The sequence below is a fragment of the Phocoena phocoena genome, chromosome 11, assembly GCF_963924675.1.
Source record: "Phocoena phocoena chromosome 11, mPhoPho1.1, whole genome shotgun sequence".
NCBI lineage: Eukaryota > Metazoa > Chordata > Mammalia > Artiodactyla > Phocoenidae > Phocoena > Phocoena phocoena.
The window spans coordinates 47,645,175-47,666,851 of NC_089229.1; the positions used below are offsets into that span (position 1 = coordinate 47,645,175).

Consider the following 21,677-nt stretch of genomic DNA (forward strand, 5'->3'; position numbering starts at 1 on the left):
CACAACTCAGGCATCATATATCCAAAATATAAACACAACAAAAAAGAAAAAATTTTTAAACTTAATGTTTGATTACAGTGGGTTACATTTAAATATTCAGTCTTTAATGGAGTAGGAAACATTTGAAGCTAATTGCATTTTTTTTCTAATATTTAAACCAGGGGCACAATCATCTCTCAAAAAAACCAGGAAAGATTTCTAGCTTTCCCTATTTAAAATAAAATCTTTAGCCCCTAGTCACAAATAAGATCCTTAATGGAAGGGGGAAAAACCCACAAAAACACATTAACCAGAATTTTACTAAGCTTCTCATATGGACCTGGAAAATATAAGAGATAAAGCGATTAGGTGCACTGCAATTACGCACAATTTAATTTTTTAAATGTGTTACTACATAAAAGGGAGTAGAGATGTGAGCAGTAGGCTTACAGCTTAAACGTCACTACTCTAGTAACAACCCTTCGCAAGGATGCCCAACATCAGACATCATAGCTCCACAGCTAGTCCTTCTAGTCTACTGTGGCCAGTGAGATACCGGAAAAACCTTGCATTCTCACTTTCTCCAGCCTTTCAAAACCCCTCGGAGGACAGTAAACATTTTGCTTTCAGAAATCGGGTCATAGCTACAATCCTTTATTTTAAAACCAACACCATGTGAATTTCGGGTGAGATTCTTTCATCACACCTCTGATCTCTCCGTGAGCTACCGCCTTTTTTTGTTCCATCCAGCCCTCGGGCGTCCAAGTCTTCCTTTCCGCCCAGGCCACCTATCTTCACAGGTATTTTCATCACAAAGGCCAAGCACGAACGACTGGGCCTCAAAGGCACTACAAGCCCTGGGCCACCGAGGCAGGGAGGCAGCGAACCGACTTTTTAAACACGAGCCATGGGTCCGAAAGTCAAAGGACTTGTTGCAAACTTGCCCGCCACGAAGCCGCCTTCCCGGAGTGTGAGGGGAGGAGGAAGAAGGCGCCACGCCGAAACCTGTCGCAAACACGAGCAGGGGAGCGCAGGAAGCAGAGCGCGCGGGATACAAAGGGCCGTGAATGCGGCCTTCCATGAGGCGACCGTGCTCCGACAGAGACAAAATGGAGCGACCGGAAGAATCGGAGCCCGAGCGGCAGGGCCGGGGGCGAGACGGCGGCCGGCGCGCGCCCCGCCAGGCTTCCTCCTCGCCCCGGCGGCCGGGGAGGGGGCGCAGGGGCGGCCGGCTCTCCCCCCGCGCACAAGCCGCCCCTCCGCCCAGGCCTAACACGGCGGGAAGCGCCCGCCGGCCGCCGCCAACAATGGGGAGCGAGGCAGAGAAGAGGGAGGGGTCGGCGGCGGCTGCACGGCGGCCCGCGTTCGCGCTCGGGGACCCGCGGCGGGTGGCGGCGCCTGCCGCCCGCAAGACGACGTGCTAGAACGAGGGGTGAGGGGAGCGCCGCGCCTGGGTCGGGCGGCGCGGCCCACAGGCGCCAAGGGCGCACGGGCTGCAGCCGCGGCGGCTCGCGGCCCACGGTGGGCCCCGGGTCCGCATCCCGGCCGCAGCACCGCCTACTTCGGCGGCGTGGGCCCAGGGCCTTCACGTACCTGGTTGAACTCTTCGCCCACATCCGCGTAAATGTCTATGTGGTCCACACCGTCCGCCATCTTCCCTCGGCCTCGGCCGCCGCCGCCGCTACCTCCTGCAGGTCCGCCCGCCGCGGCAGCAGCAGCGGATCTAGCGCCGGGGGCGGGGCGCGCTGCGTCACTTCCGAGGGCTGAAGCGGGGGCGACAGGGGGCGTGCGTCTGCTCCGCTGCCGCCAGTTCCGCAGGCGGAGAATCAAAACTGCACCTCGGAGGGCACAAGCGGTTTCTTTTGTGTGTCTGGATTAGGCTTGGGGGGCGGGGCGGGGCGGGGGTGGTCCCAGTCATTTCCAGAGACTGGTTTCACGTTGTCCCTGGCAGACTCAAGCGTTTTGTGATATTTTCATTTCTTGGTTTTTCTTACATTTCTCACAGCCAGGGCTTTTAGAGAGGTGGAAGTTTTATGTCACGATGAAATACAAAGTGTAGCTCCGCTTTCTGTGAGCGCCCAGAGAGGATGTCTCACCCCTGCAACCTCAGAGACCAGCAGAATTTCGTTTGCCTTGTAAACGCTAGTTACCCGTTGATGATTATCTTTAGTTATTTGCATGCTACTTGTGTCATTTGCATGCTGTTTATCTTTCCAGCTCTATCATCGGCATCGTCTTCTTTCCTCTCCTCCGCGTCCCACCTCCCCCCACCCCCAACCTTTCATGTCTCTTCATTTGTTTCCTCCTTTGAGCTGCAGTTGGTTTTCTCTGGGATAGTTTAAATGCCTCTAACTTGAATGCGGTCCCCCTTGGACCCACCCTATAAGGTGGAGGTATCTTCAGGCAAGGGCTTCACTCTTAGACTCATAGAATGTCAGAAAACTGGAAAAGGTGTCATTAAATCCAAACATCTTTTACAGTTGAGAAAGGAAACAGAGACCTAAAGAATCGGTTTTTCCTAGTGGCATGGTGGTTGGGTATCCGCCTGCCAATGCAGGGGAGCTGGGTTGGAGCCCTGGTCCGGGAAAATCCCACATGCTGCGGAGCAATTACGCCCGTGCGCCACAACTACTGAGCCTGCGCTCTAGAGCCTGTGAGCCGCAACGACTGAGCCCGTGTGCCACAACTACTGAGGCCAGTGTGCCTAGAGTCTGTGCTCCGCCACCGCAAGAAGCCCGAGTACCGCGACAAAAAGTAGCCCTGCTCTTCGCAAGTAGAGAAAACCCGTGCACAGCAACGAAGACCCAACGCAGCCAAAAATAAATAAATTTATTTTTTAAAAAAAGAACCGGGGCTTGCCTGGTGGCGCAGTGGTTGAGAGTCCGCCTGCCGATGCAGGGGACACGGGTTCGTGCCCCGGTCCGGGAAGATCCCACATGCCGCGGAGCGACTAGGCACGTGAGCCATGGCCGCTGAGCCTGCGCGTCCGGAGCCTGTGCTCCGCAACGGGAGAGGCCATAACAGTGAGAGGCCCGCGTACCGCAAAATAATAATAATAAATAAATAAAATAAAAAAAGAACCAAAGTGGTTTAACCGGAGTCACGTGGTTAATAAAGAAAGCTTTTGCCACCAATACAGCAGTCCTCCCTTAAAGAGGTTTTCAGTTACCTGGGGTCAACTGCAATCCAAAAATGTTAAATGGAAAATTCTGGAAATAGACAATTTCTAAGTTTTAAGTTGCTACCGTTCTTAGTAGTGTCAAGTAATCTTTAGCCATCCCACTCCAACCAGCCCTGGAAATGAATCATCTTTTTGTCTAGCACTTTTTTTTTTAATGTTTTTTTATTGTGGTAAAAGTCACATAATATAAAACATACCATTTTAACCATATTTAACTGTACAGTTCAGTAGCACTCAAATTGTTGTGCAATTCTCACCATCACCCATCTCCCGAATTTTTCACCTTCCTAAACTGAAACTCTGTCCCCTTTAAACACTAACTGCCCATTCCGCCTCCCCAGGCCCCTACCCCCTGGCATCTACCAATGCAGTTTCTGACTCTATGAATTTGACTATTCTAGGTACCTCGTATAAGTGGAATCAAACAGTATTTGTCTGCATCTAAAGTATATTGGAATGCATTTTTAAGGTTAACTTAATATATGTCCTGCAGACAGATTGTACCTTTTTTTCCCCCGTGCTGTACAGTAGGCACTCACCAGCCATCTACTTCACACATAGTAGTGTACATACGTCAATCCGAATCTCCCAATCCATCCAACCACCCCTCCCCCCTTGGTGTCCATACGTTTGTCCTCTGCATCTGTGTCTATTTCCGCTTTGTAAATAGGTTTATCTATACCATTTCTCTAAATTCCACATATGTGTGTTAATACCTATTAGTCCAGGAAAAAACATTGTATACGTAGGGGTCAGTACTATCTGCAGTTTCAGGCATCCACTGGGGTCTTGGAACATATCCCCTCAGGTAAGTGGGGACTACAACACTCTATTCAAAGGTGTCTCTCCAGTTTGAAACCTTCTCCCATTCTTTATTTCTTTTTCACCTTTTTTAAAACCCACCAAGTTAGAGTGTGTTTCATAAGATACATACTGCCCAGAAATTATTCATACAATGATAAGCCAAGTGATAACTGTGCTTAATATGGTAGAAAAGCTTGGTTGGAGTCTTAGAGACCCGTCTGGTGATCTGGATACAAATTTCTAGTCAGACACTTTAAGCTAGATGACCTCCTTCAAGTTACCTATCCTCTCTCATGTTCAATTTCAGAATCTTTAAAATTGGGGTAATAATATTTACCTCACCAAGGTTGAAGATTGATAGTGGTTTAAATGACATAGTATGAAAAATGCCTGTCTGCTTCTGCTTCTTGGAAACACTGATTTCCTTTTTTCTATAGGGCTTCCTAGAAAAAAAGAGCCACTCATGATAAAGGGCAAGAGCATTTTTTAGATTGGTAATGTGGTAGGTGCAATAATGGCCCATCATAGAGTTCTACATCCCAATCCCTGGAATCTGTGAATATGTTACCTTACATTCTAAAACAGACTTTGCAGATATGATTAAGTTAGGGATCTTGAGATAGGGAGATTATCCTGGATTTCCTGGTGGGTCCAAAGGAATCACAAGAGTCCTAAGAGTCCTATAAGTGAAAGAGCAAGGCAAGAGTCAGAGGAGAAGTGGGGTAAAAGCAGTTTTTGTTCTTTCAGTACACTTAAAAATCACTCCAAGATTCTGACTTCTATTGCTACCTGTGAAAAGTCAGCTGTTAGCATGACTGTTTTTTTGAAGGTCATTGGAGATTTCCCCCTCTGGCTGCTTTTAAGATTTTTTTCTCTTACACTTTGGTTTTCTGCTCTTTTACTGTGTATGTCTGGAAGTGTATTTCTTTCTTTCTTTCTTTCTTTTTTTAATGAATGAATAAGTGGGATTTATTATAACAAATGCTTTAAATATGAGATTTAAAGTTATTGGAAGTGGATTTCTTTTTATTTATGATGCTTGGAATTCATTGGGCCTCTTGAATATATTGATTGGTGCCTTTCATGAGTTCTGGAAAATTCTCAGACACTATCTCTTCAAATATTGCTTCTGCCCCACTCTTTCTTCTCTCCTATAATTCCAATGAAATGTTTGTTAGATCTTTTCTATCCACTATTTCTCTTACCTTCTCTTCTTAATTTTCCATGCCTTTATCTCCCCCATGCTTCTTTTTTTTTTTTTTTTTTTTTGCGGTACGTGGGCCTCTCACTGCTGTGGCCTCTCCCGTTGCGGAGCACAGGCTCCGGACGCGCAGGCTCAGCGGCCATGGCTCACGGACCCAGCCGCTCCGCGGCATGTGGGATCTTCCCAGACCGGGGCACAAACCCGTGTCCCCTGCATCGGCAGGCGGACTCTTAAACACTGTGCCACCAGGAGAGAAGCCCCCCATGCTTCATTTTGAATAACTTTTTTTCTGGTTTATTTTCTGGATTACTAATTCTCTCTCCTATAGTGTTAGATTCATCTGTTGAGCTGTTAATTTTGTTTTGTAGCTTTTTTTTTTTAATTTTAGGTTCTAAAATTTCTATTTCATTCTTTTTAAAATCTGTTAGGATAATTTTAATGACATCTTTTTTTTTTTTTTTTTTTTTTTTTTTGCCAAAACTGTCGATCTTAGGTTTTATCTCTCTGGATATCATAACTGAATCACTTGAAGAAATAATGTGGGACATATGATGATTTTTTTTCCATAGAGGATTTTCATTTTCTTCTGGCATGCACCTGGTGATACCAACAAACCCAGATGATTGGGAATCTTGGGGAGATTGCTTTAGTTTGGTTTGCCCTTACTTCTCAGGGTACTGTCCTTGTGAAGACCAGCCCAAAATATGGTTTACCAAAATCACCACTTTTGACAGGTTCAGAATTATTCTTTTGACAGGTCCTAGACTCCATATTTTGTTCCCCTAGATGTCAAAAGTGGAGTTAAAACTCTCAGCCATCTCTTTTGAATCTAAAAATGCCCCCCAGGACAAAAGCACTCTGAATGTATAGACACTATCCCCTTCTGCTTCTTGGCCAGATAATTCCTTACTCACTTCCTGGTTAGCTTTTCGATTATTTTATTTTATTTTTAAAAGTAATTTTTATAGCTTTTCATTTTAATTTTTGTTTTTATGGCCATGCCACACAACTTGTGGGATCTTAGTTCCCAGACCAGGGATTGAACCCATGCCCTTGGCAGTGAAAGCATGAGTCCTACACACTGGACTACCAGGGAATTCCCATATAGAGTTTTTAAAGATTACTTTCCATTTACGGTTATTACAAAATATTAGCTATATTCCCTGTGTTGTACAATACATCCTTGAGCCTATCTTATACCCAATAGTTTGTACCTCGCACTTCCCCAACTTTCTGATGATTTTAAAATGTTGTTGCAGGGTACTTCCTTATTTGGCCACAAAATGAAACACTGTAGTGGGTTACAAAGGAAAATGCATAATAATTATGACAACAATGACAAACTTTTTTGCTTCTTGAGTACTTTCTGCATAACAGTCTCTTTGTTAGACATCTTACAGCTGTTAATGTACATAGATGAAAGACAGGAGACTTGGGTTCTTGTCCTGGCTTTACAATTGACTAGTCAAGTAACCTTAGACAAGTCCTTTTCCTCAAGTCCTCCATGAAGGTCCCTCTCAGTTCTGAAATTCTGTTGTTCAGATCTACATAGAATTGAAGGTTCAAGGTGCCTTGGGAGAAATTTGATAATAGTATATGAAATATTGCAGAGGAGTTTCCTTCTAGCTCACCTGCATTAGTTTCCTATTGCTGCTGTAACAAACTACCATAAATTGAGTGACTTGAAGCAATACAAATTTTTTATCTTACAGTTTTGGAGATCAGAAGTCTAACATGGATCTCACTGGGCTAAAGTCAAGGTGTTGGCAGGGCTGGATTCTAGGAGGCTCTAGAGGAGAATCCCTTTTCTTGTTTTATCCATCTCCTGTAGGCTGCTTACGTGCTTTGGCTATGGCCCCCTTTCCACAATCACATCACTCCAATAGTATAAATAATATAAATTAAAATATTTAAGAAGAGTAGCAAAGAGATTGGAAGGGAGATAAGTAACGTTCTAAGGTTCCCTATTGTACATTTGCTTTTTCTCTGTATAGAGGAACTTGCTCTCCTTTTCCATGTACATGGCCTTGCAACAATGGCAACCTCAACTCCAGAGTTCAAATAACCACTGTTCAAGAACATGGCCACCTGTCTTAGTTTCGATTACAAAATCTAAGGAGAAAGCAACTGATTAGCTCAGTTTTAATAGAAGTCTACTCCTAGTCCAATCAAGTTTGTCTAAGGCAGTAGGGTCACAGAGTAACAACTTGGCTTACAAATTCTACTCGTGTGAGTTAGGAAAGCATGGAGAATTGTCAGTGAAAGATGGTTGCTTTGAACTAAGCGGACACCCCAAAGGTTGTCTAACACATTCCACCTATTGAATGACAACACACAGACAAAAGCCTGATGGTTGGGGATGGAAAATCCAAATCCATAAATATTTAACACATGCTATCATTCTGACTTACTCCAAATAAGTCAATGCCATAACCTCTGCAGGAACATGATTTTGGTTCTAACATACTACAGGCCATAGTTTAGTGCTGTGGTCCCCAAACTTTTTAAAATACTTACCCCTATCAGTATAACATTTAAAAACATACAGCCATAGTATATGAAAATGTAAATATTATTTCATTGAGACATTTTATATTAACATTTTTATACCATGAACATGTATACAAATATACAATTTTAGAGGATGAAATAAATAAGATTTTTAAATGTCTTGCTGGGCTTCCCTGGTGGCACAGTGGTTGAGAGTCCGCCTGCCGATGCAGGGGACACGGGTTTGTGCCCCAGTCCGGGAAGATCCCACATGCCGCAGAGCGGCTGGGCCTGTGAGCCATGGCCGCTGAGCCTGCGCGTCCGGAGCCTCTGCTCCGCAACGGGAGAGGCCACAACAGTGAGAGGCCCGCGTACTGCAAAAAAAAAAAAAAAAAAGTAAAATGTCTTGCTAATCATAATGGCCTTGTATTATCATTAGTGGATGTTAATCCGTATTTCAAATCTTCTTGAAATTTTGGGGTTTACGCTTGTCAAATCTGATTGCATCATCATTGTTTTCATCTATATGTACCTGACAAGGGTTCGTATTAGAAGTAGATAATGTTGGTTCTGCCATTTTCCTGCTTTCACTTGTACTTTCATTATTAGTATTAACTGTGAAAAAAAAAAAAACTGTGAACCATGGTTTCTTAGGATTGTTTTTAAGACGATTGGACATTTCATTATGGTTAGTTTGGTTAAAGCTAGAGAATATAATCTGTAAGTCTGTATAACTGGGCTCTCATAAACTGCCACGTATCGAAATACACTGCAAGTGAAATGTATTAAGTGCCTGTGTGAGGGAATCTTTCTAGAATCCTCTGTGTTGAGGAGGAAATTACCCTCTTTCCTCAGAATTGCCCCCAGTAGGAGAGATTATGTAGGAAGCAAAAGGAGTTAATGATTCAAAGCTCCTCACTTTCATGGGCCCTTTCCACAATTTGAGACCACTATTCCTTTCCTCTGTCATACAATGCCCCCTCATGCTGGATGGGGGTTGGAATGGCAGTGGGCATCTTATTGAGTCTAAGTGGAAATTGAATGATGGGGTACATTTAGTTTGGGGTTAAAAGAAAATATTTATGTGTAAGTTATTGCTAGCCATCCTGATATAGGAATGCTTTCTAGAAATTTTTTTTTTTTTTTTTTTTTCAGTACGCGGACCTCTCACTGTTGTGGCCTCTCCTGTTGCGGAGCACAGGCTCCGGACGCGCAGGCTCAGCGGCCATGGCTCACGGGCCCAGCTGCTCCGCGGCACGTGGGATTCTCCCGGACCGGGGCACGAACACGCTTCCCCTGCATCATTATGCGGACCCTCAACCACTGCGCCACCAGGGAAGCCCTCTAGAAATATTTTTATTGCTACTGTGCCGACTCACCCAACTTCTGTGGTACGAATACACAAGGCCAGATGTCATACTGTGATCTGGGAGTGTCCAACCGTGCTAGGCTCTGGAGGTATGTGGGTAGTGGAGGAGAAACAAAGTTTGAAAGGTATGGAATTATATACTATTCTTTAGAAAATTAATCTAAAGAGACATGCAAAATTTTAAGTGGAAGATCTGGTTCTCATTAATGGCTAGTCAAAATGAAAATCTCTACTGACAGGAATACACTAAATAATGAGGCATATAAAATTATCAACTCACCATACATTTTTTCCTCTTTTTTAGAAAATCACATGAACTTGAAATTCCTTTTTCTTTTCTTCTTCTAAATAACAGTTTGCTTTCATACCTTATTTTGTATTCATAATCTTTTTGTTCTTTTTCTTTAAGAAAGTTCCCCAAATATAGACATATTGGGCCCCAGGAAACCTCGATTCATACCTTCTATATACGTTAGTGACATAAAACCATTTGACATATGAATTGAGTGAGGACACTAGTGTCAATTCACATATTAAATATTAGTTCAGCTGAAGTTTTCAATTTTTTAAATAAAAATTATAACAGTACATGATCTAATATCTTTCTATATCCCAATGAACAGATTTGTATACTCCACTTCAGAGACAATGGTTAAACCAACTATTTTGTGATGGCTAAATAAGAAAGACCTATTAAAGTCCAGAAAAGTGGGGCACTCCCCACTTGAATGCCACTTGAATTCCCCACTTGAATCAGTCAGTTTCATATTAAAGCACTGCACTTCCTGTTAACCAAATTCTGTTAGACTGAACCACCTAAAATTGCAGTTTTTATAGGTCAACAGTGGTCTAACATTGGTGAATTCACCCTAATATATGATTTAGGATGTAGTCAGCTGCGAGTAAAAGAAAGAGGACTCAAGTTGACACTGAAAGTAAGAAAATATACTGTGAGGTATCCATGAACACACAAAATTGACTAAAAGGCTTGAGAACTGAGTTTGGAAAACAGGCAGAAGAACCAAAGGAGGCAAAGTAGAGTCAGGATCATGTTGCAGAGAGTAACTGCCTAGGAAGCTTTCACCAGCATTGTTGCCACTAGATAATTGCTGTCACTCTGGCTGAACTCCACCCTTAACCGTTGATCCTTGCTAGACTGACACACTTTTTACTGAGCTGAAGCCACCTCGTACCTATTCTGTGTTGTTTTTTTGTACATTCCCTCAAGATTCAAAGTCCAGGGCTGGAACATTAAGCAAAGGATCATGTACACACTGCCAGGATCAGATACTGGCCAAAATAAAAAGTTCATCTCAAGTATGTATAGACAAAATACTGGCTACAAAGACATCCAAATGTTAATATCATTTTTGGGCAGTGGATATCTGAGTATTTTTAGTTTCTTATTTATTTATACATTTCTGTTTTCATTGTTGCTATAATATATATTTATTAACTGTATAATCAAGAAAAATTTTAACTTCAGTTTAAAAATAAAAAACCATAGAATTAAGACTTTATTGTGCATTATAGCTATTCATTTGGACTCAGGATGGAGCTTGGAATTTAGAAAATTATAATCCTAATGAGACACACCTGATTAAAAAATAAAAACATCTGAAGGCTACACTGTAGTTTGCCATAGGCTATTTTTCAACATTTGTGTGAAAATATATTTTAAAAAATAAACAGTTCTCGCCATGACTTTAAAGTGTGTTGTTTGTTACAAGTGGCCTTATTTTGTGCTTTGTAAAATGTATTTGTCTTTGCAAACAAATCTTTGCGATTTGTTTCTGGAAATTACTGGAGGTGAAATGGAAATATAAAGTCCATGTGAAGGACTGGACTTCAGCAAAACACAATAACATTAATATGAGTGGAAGTATTTTTTTTAATATCAAAAATCAATTTTTATGGAGCTAATGGGGCTCAAAATTAATAATCATACTGTTTATTTTTTCCTACAATTTATACAGCAACTAAATAAATGTATAAGTGATGACATAATTTATTCATTCCATTAATCAACACGCATATATATAAATTTTTTAGCTGCGTGGCTTGCAGTATCTGACCAGGGATTGAACCTGGGCCCTCAGCAGTGAAAGCACAGAGTCCTAACTACTGGACTGCCAGGGAATTCCTTTAACACATATTTTTAATGCAACTACTATGTGGGGCCCACCGTAGTAGGTAGTAATGAGTGTTACAAATATAAATAAAACTCCATCATGATGTAGTAAGAAGTGGCATGGTAACATGCAATGTGACAGATCTAGGCTTGAGACTCAACACTGTCATTTGAGACCCAAGTGTGACATTTTGGGCAACAGTTACTTAAACTCAATAGGACCTGTTGAAAAAAATAGGGATAATACTATCTACCTCAAATAGAGTGTTAGGATGAGGACAAGAGAAATGGGAAAGAGCCAACAATTATTGAGCATATAGTAATATGTGCCAGCCCCTGAGACAAATGCTTTATAAGCATCAGCTCAAATTAGAAAGTATGGGCTTCCCTGATGGCGCAGTGGTTAAGAATCCGCCTGCCAATGCAGGGAACATGGGTTCAAGCCCTGGTCCAGGAAGATCCCACATACCGCAGAGCAGCTAAGCCTGTGCGCCACAACTACTGGGCCTGCGCTCTAGAGCCCGCGAGCCACAACAACTGAGCCCGTGTGCCTAGAGCCCATGCTCTGCAACAAGAGGAGCCACCGCAATGAGAAGCCCGTGCACGGCAACGAAGAGTAGCCCCCGCGCGCTGCAACTCGAGAAAGCCCGCGCAGCAACAAAGAATCAACGCAGCCCAAAGTAAATAAAATAAATAAATTTATAACAAAAATTATAGTATGTGTGGTGTGTGGGATGTGAGGGAACTAGTAGTCCTTAGAAGCAGTGATACTCTTTTGGAATTCTCTGGGAAGATGTGCCAGTCAGAACGCAGCAAGAAAGAGATGCCACACTCAATGCGGAAAAGAGAGATTTTTTTTTTCACACACACACTGTATTTTATTTTTACAAGAGATAAACTGACACCAAGTATTGTAAATGGATGTCCACAACAAAAGCAACAATGATTGCAATTACCAAACACGAAACACACTCATACTATGTCATAATACTGACATTCAGTCCAGTAATCCTCCACTGTAACAGCTGCTTTACTTTGCAGTGAAAATTGATTTCTATATGAAAAGAGAGAATTTAATAGAGCAGTGATTTACGAGCGTGTGGGCAGGGTTAAGAGAAACTAATAAAGGGTGATGAAGCACTGTAGGGCAAGGTTGAAGGGACAAAGAGAGCAATCAGTTACTAAAACTCAGAGAAATCAGTAACTGTAAGAGAAGACCCCTTGCCTAGGCTGTAGCCTTCAGTAGAGGCACACAGAGGAGAGAACCTGGAAAGTAAATACCTGATATTTCTCCACTCTTGACCTTAGATCTCCTGGTAGGGCCTCCTGTTGGATGAACCCAGCTGGAAAGGTGGAAGAGGTACCACTGATATGGTCCATAAAGGTCACCCACTGAGGTAGAGAGCAGGGTGGAAAAGGGTAAAAAGTGGATCTGGAGGGTCAAAGAAGAATATGTAGAATAGAAAGTATAGAAATGAGTAAATGTTACCTACCATGTATATTCACTTGTGGGATCAAAAAGCTAGAAGGGATCTTTCTAGGCTAAGCTTACTTTACAACCTTTATTGTTCTAAATTCTAGCCCAAGAGTAATGAGATTAAAGTGTATTAGTCAAATCTGGTTAAGCCTTCCACATGGCCAGTTCAGTGATTTAATTCTTCAATAGTGAGCACTTGTACTAGTTTCTTTTTTTTTTTTTAATGCCTCTTCTTCACTCAAGTCAAAAAGAAATGTTTGATCTCAGGAGCTAAGGAAGCTATTATGGAGTTCTGACTAGCAAGCTAGTGTATCTCCAGCTCCACCTCATTTTCATGGATCCTTCCAAAAGGAAGCTAATCCTGCCATTCAATCTTTTTTCTGTATGCTGTCTCCCTTCTTCAAGAAACAATCCCAGGCGCAGTGGTTAAGAATCCTCCTGCCAATGCAGGGGACATGGGTTCGAGCCCTGGTCCGGGAAGATCCCACATGCCGTGCGCCACAACTACAGAAGCCTGTGCACCTAGAGCCTGTGCTCCACAACAAGAGAAGCCACTGCAATGAGAAGCCTGCACACCGCAATGAAGAGTAGCCCCCGCTCGCTGCAACCAGAGAAAGGCCCGTGTGCAGCAATGAAAACCCAACGCAGCCAAAAGTAAAATAAATAAAAGAAAAAAAAAGAAAAGAAGCAATCCCAATTACATGGAGCCAGGAAAGGAAATACCTAGGGTAAAGTTACAAACTATCTCTGTACTAGGCAACAACAATGTTTGGAAGCAAGCAGGCCTGAAGAAAAGCAGGCCTGGTGGTGATGATAATGATGATGATGATAAACCCAAATGTCACACCTATTATACTGTGAATTCCCTGGGGTCAAGGAACACATTTCACTCATCTCTATATTCCCACAGCATCTTGAAGAATGCCTTAGTTATAAAAGGCATTAAATGAATGATGGCTGAATTGGCTTGTTAAAAAAGAATCAAGAAATTTCAGAGCTAAGAAGGACCTATGAATCCAAGTTCCCCTTTTTTTTAATAGAAGAGAAAACCTAATTCTAAACAGGTTGGTGGTAGAGCAGTGATGATCCCACATAAATCTTTGAATAACCAAGTAAAATAAATTAGAACTGAGATATAGGTGTTTACTAGGTAATGTTGAAAGAAATGAAAAAAAAAAAAACTGTTGAAAAGCCTGAGCTCATTCAGTCTCAAAACTGTTAAATTTTTCTTTAACTAGTTCTCAAATACTTTCCATTCTTCTATTATTATTTTGTCCCAGGGCTTCATCACCAACAAAGATGATCTAATATAATGTGCTAGTTTTACAACAGAGGAAAGTGACTTGCTCCAGATCATAATTAGAAGGGATGCATTTGGTTCCCTCTTATAAACCATTATCAAGTTTTGTAAAGTGGGAATGGAATCCTGATCTACTAGCAAATACTGTGTTGCCTTAGTTTTCCTAGCTTCCTTTGCAACTAGAGACTTGGTTCTGGCCAATGCAAGCTAGTTGGAATTCTGCTAGTAGCTTATGAGAAAAGTTTTGCTTTCTTAATAAATAGGATAAAAATAAATAAATAAATAAATAGGATAGATATAAACTTTCTCTTCACCTCCCCCTCTCCTTTTTTCTGTCTTGAATGTAAACTTGGTACCAAATGGAGTTATGGCAACCGTATGGCAACCATGAGGCAGTAAACATGTATGTAAAAGCCAATGTGATAATGATGCTAGAATAGATAGAAATAGCTTGTGCTAAGGTTCTGTTCTGGACTATGATAGAACTATCGAATAACTTCAGACATAGGTTGAAAAAAATTATATGTTAAATTGTTATATTATTATATATGTTAAATATGTTACTCAAAAAATTAAAGGTAACCTCCAAAATTAGAGTTCTGGAGGTCAGAAGACTGAAATGGGTCTTGCTGGGCTAAAGTCAAAGTGTTGGCAGGACTGTGTTCCTTTTTGGAGGCTTTAGGAGATAATCTGTTTCCATGCCTTTTTGATAAAAGATCAATCTTCAGCCTTAAAAAATATCTAGCGGAAACATTTGCTGTGTGGTTACTTGCCCAACAACTCCCAAGTCTGCAGCACAGAAATCCCTTTTGAAAACTAAGCAGCCAGCCCCAAGTGGAGCACACTCTACAAAGCCTACTTCAGATGTGGCCACCGAGAAGAATGGACAGGAAGAACCTCCCACAGGACAAAATTTGGGGTCATGGAGAAAAAAGGGCAAGGATTCAGGAGAGAGGTTCCCACTTACCCCACCTGTCCACCCCCAAGCAGCAATAATAGCGACTGCCATATGGGATAACCTAGGGACTCACTCCAATACCAGTGAAGGGAGTCTTTGCAATTACTGATCTGCAGGATTTGATGATTGCGATGAACCAGAGGCTGCTGTGTCTTTCCCATTCACCTCTTTTCAAATAGATGGTTTAAAAGGGAGGGGAAAAAATATATGGAGCAATCTTATTTGTGCTCTACAATTTATAACAGGATGATTGGAGGCAGGTGACTTTCTTTTAGTTTATAGGCTAACAGACCATGAGGAATTATACATGGATTCTCTAAATAGGACTGAGAATTAAACAGAGATTGTGAACTTTGAGCTGGATGCAGAAACTGGATGGGACTTTGGTGGTTTCTTCCCCCAGGGAGGAAATAAATGTGTAGGAAAAAGGGTACACATGGATATTTGGGTGACTAGAGGGGCAGAATGGGCTGGAAGCTGTTAGTTGTCCTTCTACATGTCTTCTCTTCTTTCTTAGTATCAGAAGTCTTGAGTTTGGCACATGGCTACCGCGGAAGACAATATATTTCCTTGCCGTGCTTACAGCTAAATTATTCACATAATTAAGTCCAGGGAAATGGAATCTGAGTGGGAGTGATGTTCATGACTTCTGGGTTGCACTCTTAAAAGGAGTGGCATATTCCCTTCCTCTTTTCTTTCTTGTTGGTTGAAATGTGATACGATATCACATCTGGGACCAGGAAGGCCAAGAGAACACCATAGGGCTGGGGATGCAATAAGATAGAAGGAACCTGGGCCCCTGACGCTGTGGAATGATTTACCAGACTTACATGAAAGAGAAATACCTTTTCTCCTGTAAAGCCACTATTATTTTAAGTCTTTATGTGTGTAGCTGAAACCATATCTTAACTTTCATATACATGTTGAGTTTGAGGTGCCTTTAAAATTTCTTATGAAAAGTATCAAACATACACAAAGTAGAAAGGATAGTATGATAATTTCATGCATACTCAACTTTAACTTCAACAGCTACCATTTCATCTATCTGATTTAAGCTAAACCCACACCTCCCCCTCTTTCCACTGACATATGTTGAAGCAAATTCCAAATATCATATCATTTCTTCTATAGATATTTTAACATGTATCTCTAAAAGACAAGGATTTTTTTTTTAAAAGAAGAGTTTCAAATGCTTTTGAGTAAAAAAAAATGTAGTTATCTAGTAGGCAGTTGGGCATACTTCTTTAACATTTGGGAGAAAGTTCTGGCCTGAAGGTACTGCTTTGAGAGGTATCCTCATGGATGGTATTTAAAGCCTTGGCAGTAGACGAGATAACCCAGGGAAGGTGGCCCACTGATTTGAAAAGAGAAAAATTATATCAGTTTAGATGAGCAAAGGTTTCTTTACCTGGTGTCAGGTAGCATGGGGAGTTGTGAAAGATAAATGCACATGGGTAGGAAACTTGCACAGACATTATTTTCACTACCCCAAATCCATTCCATATCCTGATTTTCTTCAGGGTAGAAAGTTCCAATCTTATTTCCTAGGTACTAGTTAATTGTTCAGGGATGGTCATATATCTTAGCCACAGCTGATGAGACCCAAGGAATGTTTACTGGGACTTCTAAGAAACGCTCTCAGTTCTTGAAGAACTACTTGCATCTGCCTGGATGATGTGGTGTGATGGAATGTGCTGCAGCCATTTTGTTATCTCGAGAAGATTCTAGAACTACTGAGGGCCTTGTTGTGGAGACTGAGGATGTAGTCAACATTGAGTGCAGAGAGAGAGAGAAACCCAGTCCTTAATGATACAATTTGTGCTGCAGGTTTAAGCTTCTTAAAGCCAGCCCTCGCTCTGGATCTTTTGAGTTATGGTTTACAAATTTGCTTTGTTGTTTAAATCACTTTAAATTGGATTTTCAAGACCTGGAGGGACATCAGTGCTGGTCATCTCAGTTTTAGCATGGGTCGGTAATATGTTTGCATAAGAAAAATAACTATTCGATGGCCTCCACTCAATATATTTCCTTGATGTTCAGTATCAATAAACATGGATTGCTTTCTGGCAGATAGGAGGATTTCCTGCAGGCTTTCTCTAGTGGCTTATACCTTCTGCAGGTACTGGCCAGTTGATGGGGGTAATGGTGGTACTTAAAGGTATGGGTAAATAGCAAATGTGGAACCAGCTGCTGTGAAAGAAAGTGTTCTGGGTAGTGAAATGCAGTGAGTTGTGTATAAAATCTGCTTTGGTTGTGGGATAGACCTAGTTCTTCTCTGTAGAAGCACAGCATGGAGTATTGCTCTAAGACTTACCTAATACACCCAACCAAGTGGACAGTAGGATACAAAAATATATCTTTTTGAACCATATCCTTCAAAACAGCAGCCAACACAGCAGTTGTTAGAGGCGGATATTTCTTTGACAAAATGTTGGGGGGAGGGAGGGTGGATGGTATTGATGGAGGGCTAGAACAGGAGATGAAATGTACCATATTGATGCAGGATGACCTCAGCCTTCAAGGCTGCATTGAATTCATGGGGCCATCATTACCTGAATGTTGTTTCATTCTGCAGCACCGACACTTCAAGTAATCATTAAGCAAAGAGCGCTCAGTGATGTGGACCATTACTAAAGTCACCCCCTCAGTGATTTTCCTATATGCAGAAAGGGGAATTTCTATTCCTTTTTATGCACCATTGAGAAAAAAATGGTAGCCATGAGGACTATTTTCCAGGTAGAGTACTCACACTTTTTGACAGTGATCTGTCAGGGAAATTAGCTGAGGTCACATATCTCTTATTAGGTAAATGGAAGACAGCATATGAATATTTCAAAAAAGCAATTCATATCTATTTAAATTTAGCTCAGAGTACTAAAGTTTCTTAAAACTCCATAGACAAGGGCCTACAGAGGACAGGCTTATTTTCATTTTTGTTTTAAGTACCTAGAAACCAGCATTTGGAGAAGCCAAAAGGCATTTATAATTTAATTATAAAGTATTTATGAACATTTGCATTAGCCAATCAAGCATCTTCTTTGGAATGTAGATACTAGGATAACTGGATTAGTAACCACATTTGACAATTTTAGAGTAGGGAGAGTCAGCTCTCTTAGAAGACAGCAAAATACCTCAAGTGGTAGAGGGAACTCTTGGAGACAAGAGTACAGAGCCCCCTGCTGGCAAAGACAAAGACCAAAGAAAAACAGAGACCAGAAAACAGAGTAGAAATATTCATTGGAAATGTTGTGAGAAATAATGAAGTGGGAGACATAGAGAACAGGCTTGTGGTTGCCAAGGGGGAGGTGGGTGGGGGAGGGAAGGATTGTGAGTTTGGGATTAGCAGATGCAAACTATTTTATATAGAATGGATAAACAACAAAGTCCTACTGTATAGCACAGGGAACTATATTCAATATCCTGGGGTAAACCATAATGGAAAAAAGGACGAAAGAAAGAAAGAAAGAAAGAAAGAAAGAAAGAAAGGAAGGAAGGAAGGAAGAGAGAGAGAGAAAGAAAGAAAGGAAGGAGGGAGGGAGGAAGGAAAGAGAGAGAGAGAGAAAGAAAGGAAGGAAGGAAGGAAGAGAGAGAGAGAAAGAAAGAAAGGAAGGAGGGAGGGAGGAAGGAAAGAGAGAGAGAGAGAGAGAGAAAGAAAGGGGCTTCTACTCATAAGCAAAAGAAAAAAAAAGAAAGAAAAAAGAGATAATGAAGTGGATCAGAACGTGACGATTTAAGGTTGGTAAGGAAGATTAAGATTGTTGTCACCCTTGGCAGGAGAAGCTGAGAGTTTACAAGTGTATCCTGAGAGTCAGGTGTAAAAATTGACCCAACCAGTACAAATGAAAATGGCAGAGGACCAGAGTGGGAGTCAAAAAATCAGTAAAGAAGTAGAAGTGGCAGTGGTGTGACAAACCAGAGTTACAAGTGTTAGTCTTGCAGGGGACAAAGGAATTGGTCAGCATAGACGTGGCAATCCAGGTCTGAGGGCAAGTTTAGCAGAAAACTTCTCCAGAACTAGAAAGAGTTTTTGAGATGGTAGCCTCTGGATGCTCCTGGCCAGGAACCTAAAGTGCATATTCATCTAAGATCTACCTTCAGCCCCCACTCCCACCCCCACCCCTGGGCCTATTTGTGGAAAAGATTAGGAGATCTGCCTTTATGTTGACTAAGGGACCTCAAAGAGGTCACTATTTGCATTTGTTGCCTACTGCTCTTAGGCCCCAAACTTCTGGGCCACCCTCGGGCATTCTATTCCCCTGAAGGCAAGGACTGTGTGTGTGTGTGTGTGTGTGTGTGTGTTAATGTTTTCAGCCCCTACCCTCCCTAATACAATGCCTGGCTCATAGTAGATGTTTAATCCATATTTTTGAGGTAAATGAATAAATCATTAAATCAGACCTGTGGGAGGCCTATAATTGGGTGAGGTCTCAGAAGAATAATTTACTTATGTATTCATTTTCCTCTCACTTTATTTCTGTTCTGTCCTCTTCCACAAGGGATTCCAAAAGCTTACAAGAATACATATGATCCATTAGAAAATATAAATAACAAAGTCAGGATCATTAAAAACATATATTAAGCAAAAACATGTCAGTGGAGTGGAACGAGTTACATAAGCAATAGGATTTTATATAATTATCTAAGCTGAGCTACAGATAAGGATTTGAGTTTTCTGCTGAAAAATGAAGGCCAGTTGTGATTTTTCTTGACTACAAAGGCAAAATGTTCTAGTTGTTCAAGCTTTTATTGGAACTTAGCTCTAAAATAAATTTCTGGTGTGGAGTTTTATATCTGGGACATTGAGTAATGTGGTAAACAGTGTCCTTAATGATATTTTTACAAGAAATTCAATAAGGGGTTTGTTTTTTTTTTGTTTTTTTGTTTTTGGCCGTGCCACGTGGCATGGGGGAATCTAGTTCCACCAGGAATCAAACCCGTGCCGCCTGCATTGGAAGCACAGCGTCCTAACCGCTGTACTGCCAGGGAATTCCCTCAATAAGGTGTTTCTAAAGCTGTGTCTTAATAGGGTGCTTCTAAACCTGGTGCATGATCTGTAGTGTAACTCATTGAAAGCAGTTTTATGGAAGACCAGGGAAGTATGGTTTGAGATCAAAAGTTTCTAAAATTTTAGCTAAATCAAAGAATACATCTAGAAAATCCAGAAGAGTGCAAGTCCTTCAAACAGTTCTCCATTAAGATCACCTCTCTGAACTAGATCTCTTACAAGGGCTGGGAGCAGAGTTTATATCTTCTCTCAGAGCCTGAAGGGTGATTGTTCTATGTTGTTCATTTAGGATGGCAACACATACTATAGTTATCCAAAGAGATTTTTACCAGCTTTTATGAAAATTGAGACACCTAACCAAACCATTCTTCAGAATAGATGTCTAGTTCTCTTTTTTTGTTATCTATCACTGCCTAGCAAACTACCCCAAAACTTAGTGGCTTAAAACAACAATGGTTATTATTAGTATCTGTCATAGTTATAGGGGTTGAATGGGTTTAACTAGGCAGTTCTTGCTCTGCTTTTCTCATGCAGTTGCAGACAGAGACTGGGGCTGGAATCACCTGAAGGTCTGCTCACTCACATGTCCGGTACCAGGTTGAGAAGACTCAGTCAGCCGGGAGCTGGAACAGCTGGGCTCCTTGGGCAAGTCTATCTCTATGTAGTCTCTGCATGTAGTCTGTCCAGCAGCAAGGCTTTAGGATAACTGGACTTCTTACATGGTGGCTCAGAATGAGAGGGAGAGAGTCAGGTAGAAGTCATATTACCTTTTTTGACCTAGCCTTGGAAGTCATATACTGTCACTTCTACCACATTCCATCCATTGAGACGTGTACAAAGGTCTGCCCAGTTTCAGAAGGAAAGGATATAGACTCCAGGAGGTATTAATGGGGAAGTGGTAGAGTTTAGAAGAGCATGTGGGACATAAAATATTGTTGTAACCATTTTTGTAAAATACAATCTGTCACACCCTCCTCATTTCAAAGGTCCACCAAAGGAGTATCTATGACAAGAACATTCTTAAGAACCTATTCTGGTCCTTCAATAAATGAATGAATTCAAGTCCCTGAAGTTTCTTTTCTTTTTTTTTTTTTTCTCATCATGGAGTATGGACGAGGTGACTTAGCATGGAAGATTTTCAAAGAGGCTTTTACTAATCACTCACCACAGACATAGAAAAAAAGGGCATAATGCGTGCATGAAAAGTCCAGTTCTGAGCAATTTTGAAGCCATTTCTAATTCATGTCTCCAGCAGAGGGGAATGTACCCAGGTCATCCAAGGGTTTTCTGTCATTCAAAGAGCAGTTGATAAGAAGGTGTGGGAGGTAGAAGAACACAGTCCTGCTTTAGACCCTTCAATGTAGTTATCTGGTTTGCCAGGAGACAGATGTGTCAGAAAACAGATACTGACTCTTGCTAAGATGTTAAAATGCAGCTTTTGTATAAGAACCAAGAGCTGGGAGTTAGTACTGTGCTCAGGAAGCTTAACGTAGTAGAATCATTCTAGTTCAGGATTAAAGGCAGAGGAAAGGTAAGTCAAAAGGCAAACAGGAAAAACCAACTCTATAATTCATTTACTGTATTTAAGTTTCTAAGTTGTGCTCATTTAATTCCAAGAATGGGAGGCTACTAACAGTCTATTATATTATTCTTGGTAATTTTTTCTGTTAAGTAATAGTGGAGTATCTATGCTTGAAACTTGTATAAAATATTGATCCAGAAATCCTCAGTCTGACGTATCTTAAGGAAGAAATAAGCATCAGGTTTAAATGGACCATT

At 41.4% G+C, this 21,677-nt stretch overlaps 1 protein-coding gene across 3 annotated transcripts in view; it reads right to left on the bottom strand.

Moving 5' to 3' along the window:
- The window catches only part of CPSF6 (cleavage and polyadenylation specific factor 6), a 29,026-nt gene extending 27,336 nt beyond the window's left edge, over window positions 1-1,690 (bottom strand). Inside the window, exon 1 of one of the 3 annotated variants that reach the window (XM_065886953.1) lies at window positions 1,573-1,690. In XM_065886953.1, the coding sequence (XP_065743025.1) occupies window positions 1,573-1,632 (60 nt within the window). In that variant the 5' untranslated portion in view covers window positions 1,633-1,690. The remainder of the gene's footprint in view (window positions 1-1,572) is intronic. The other 2 variants (XM_065886952.1, XM_065886951.1) reach the window with 2 other exon arrangements.
- Between the last annotated feature and the right edge of the window lie 19,987 nt (window positions 1,691-21,677).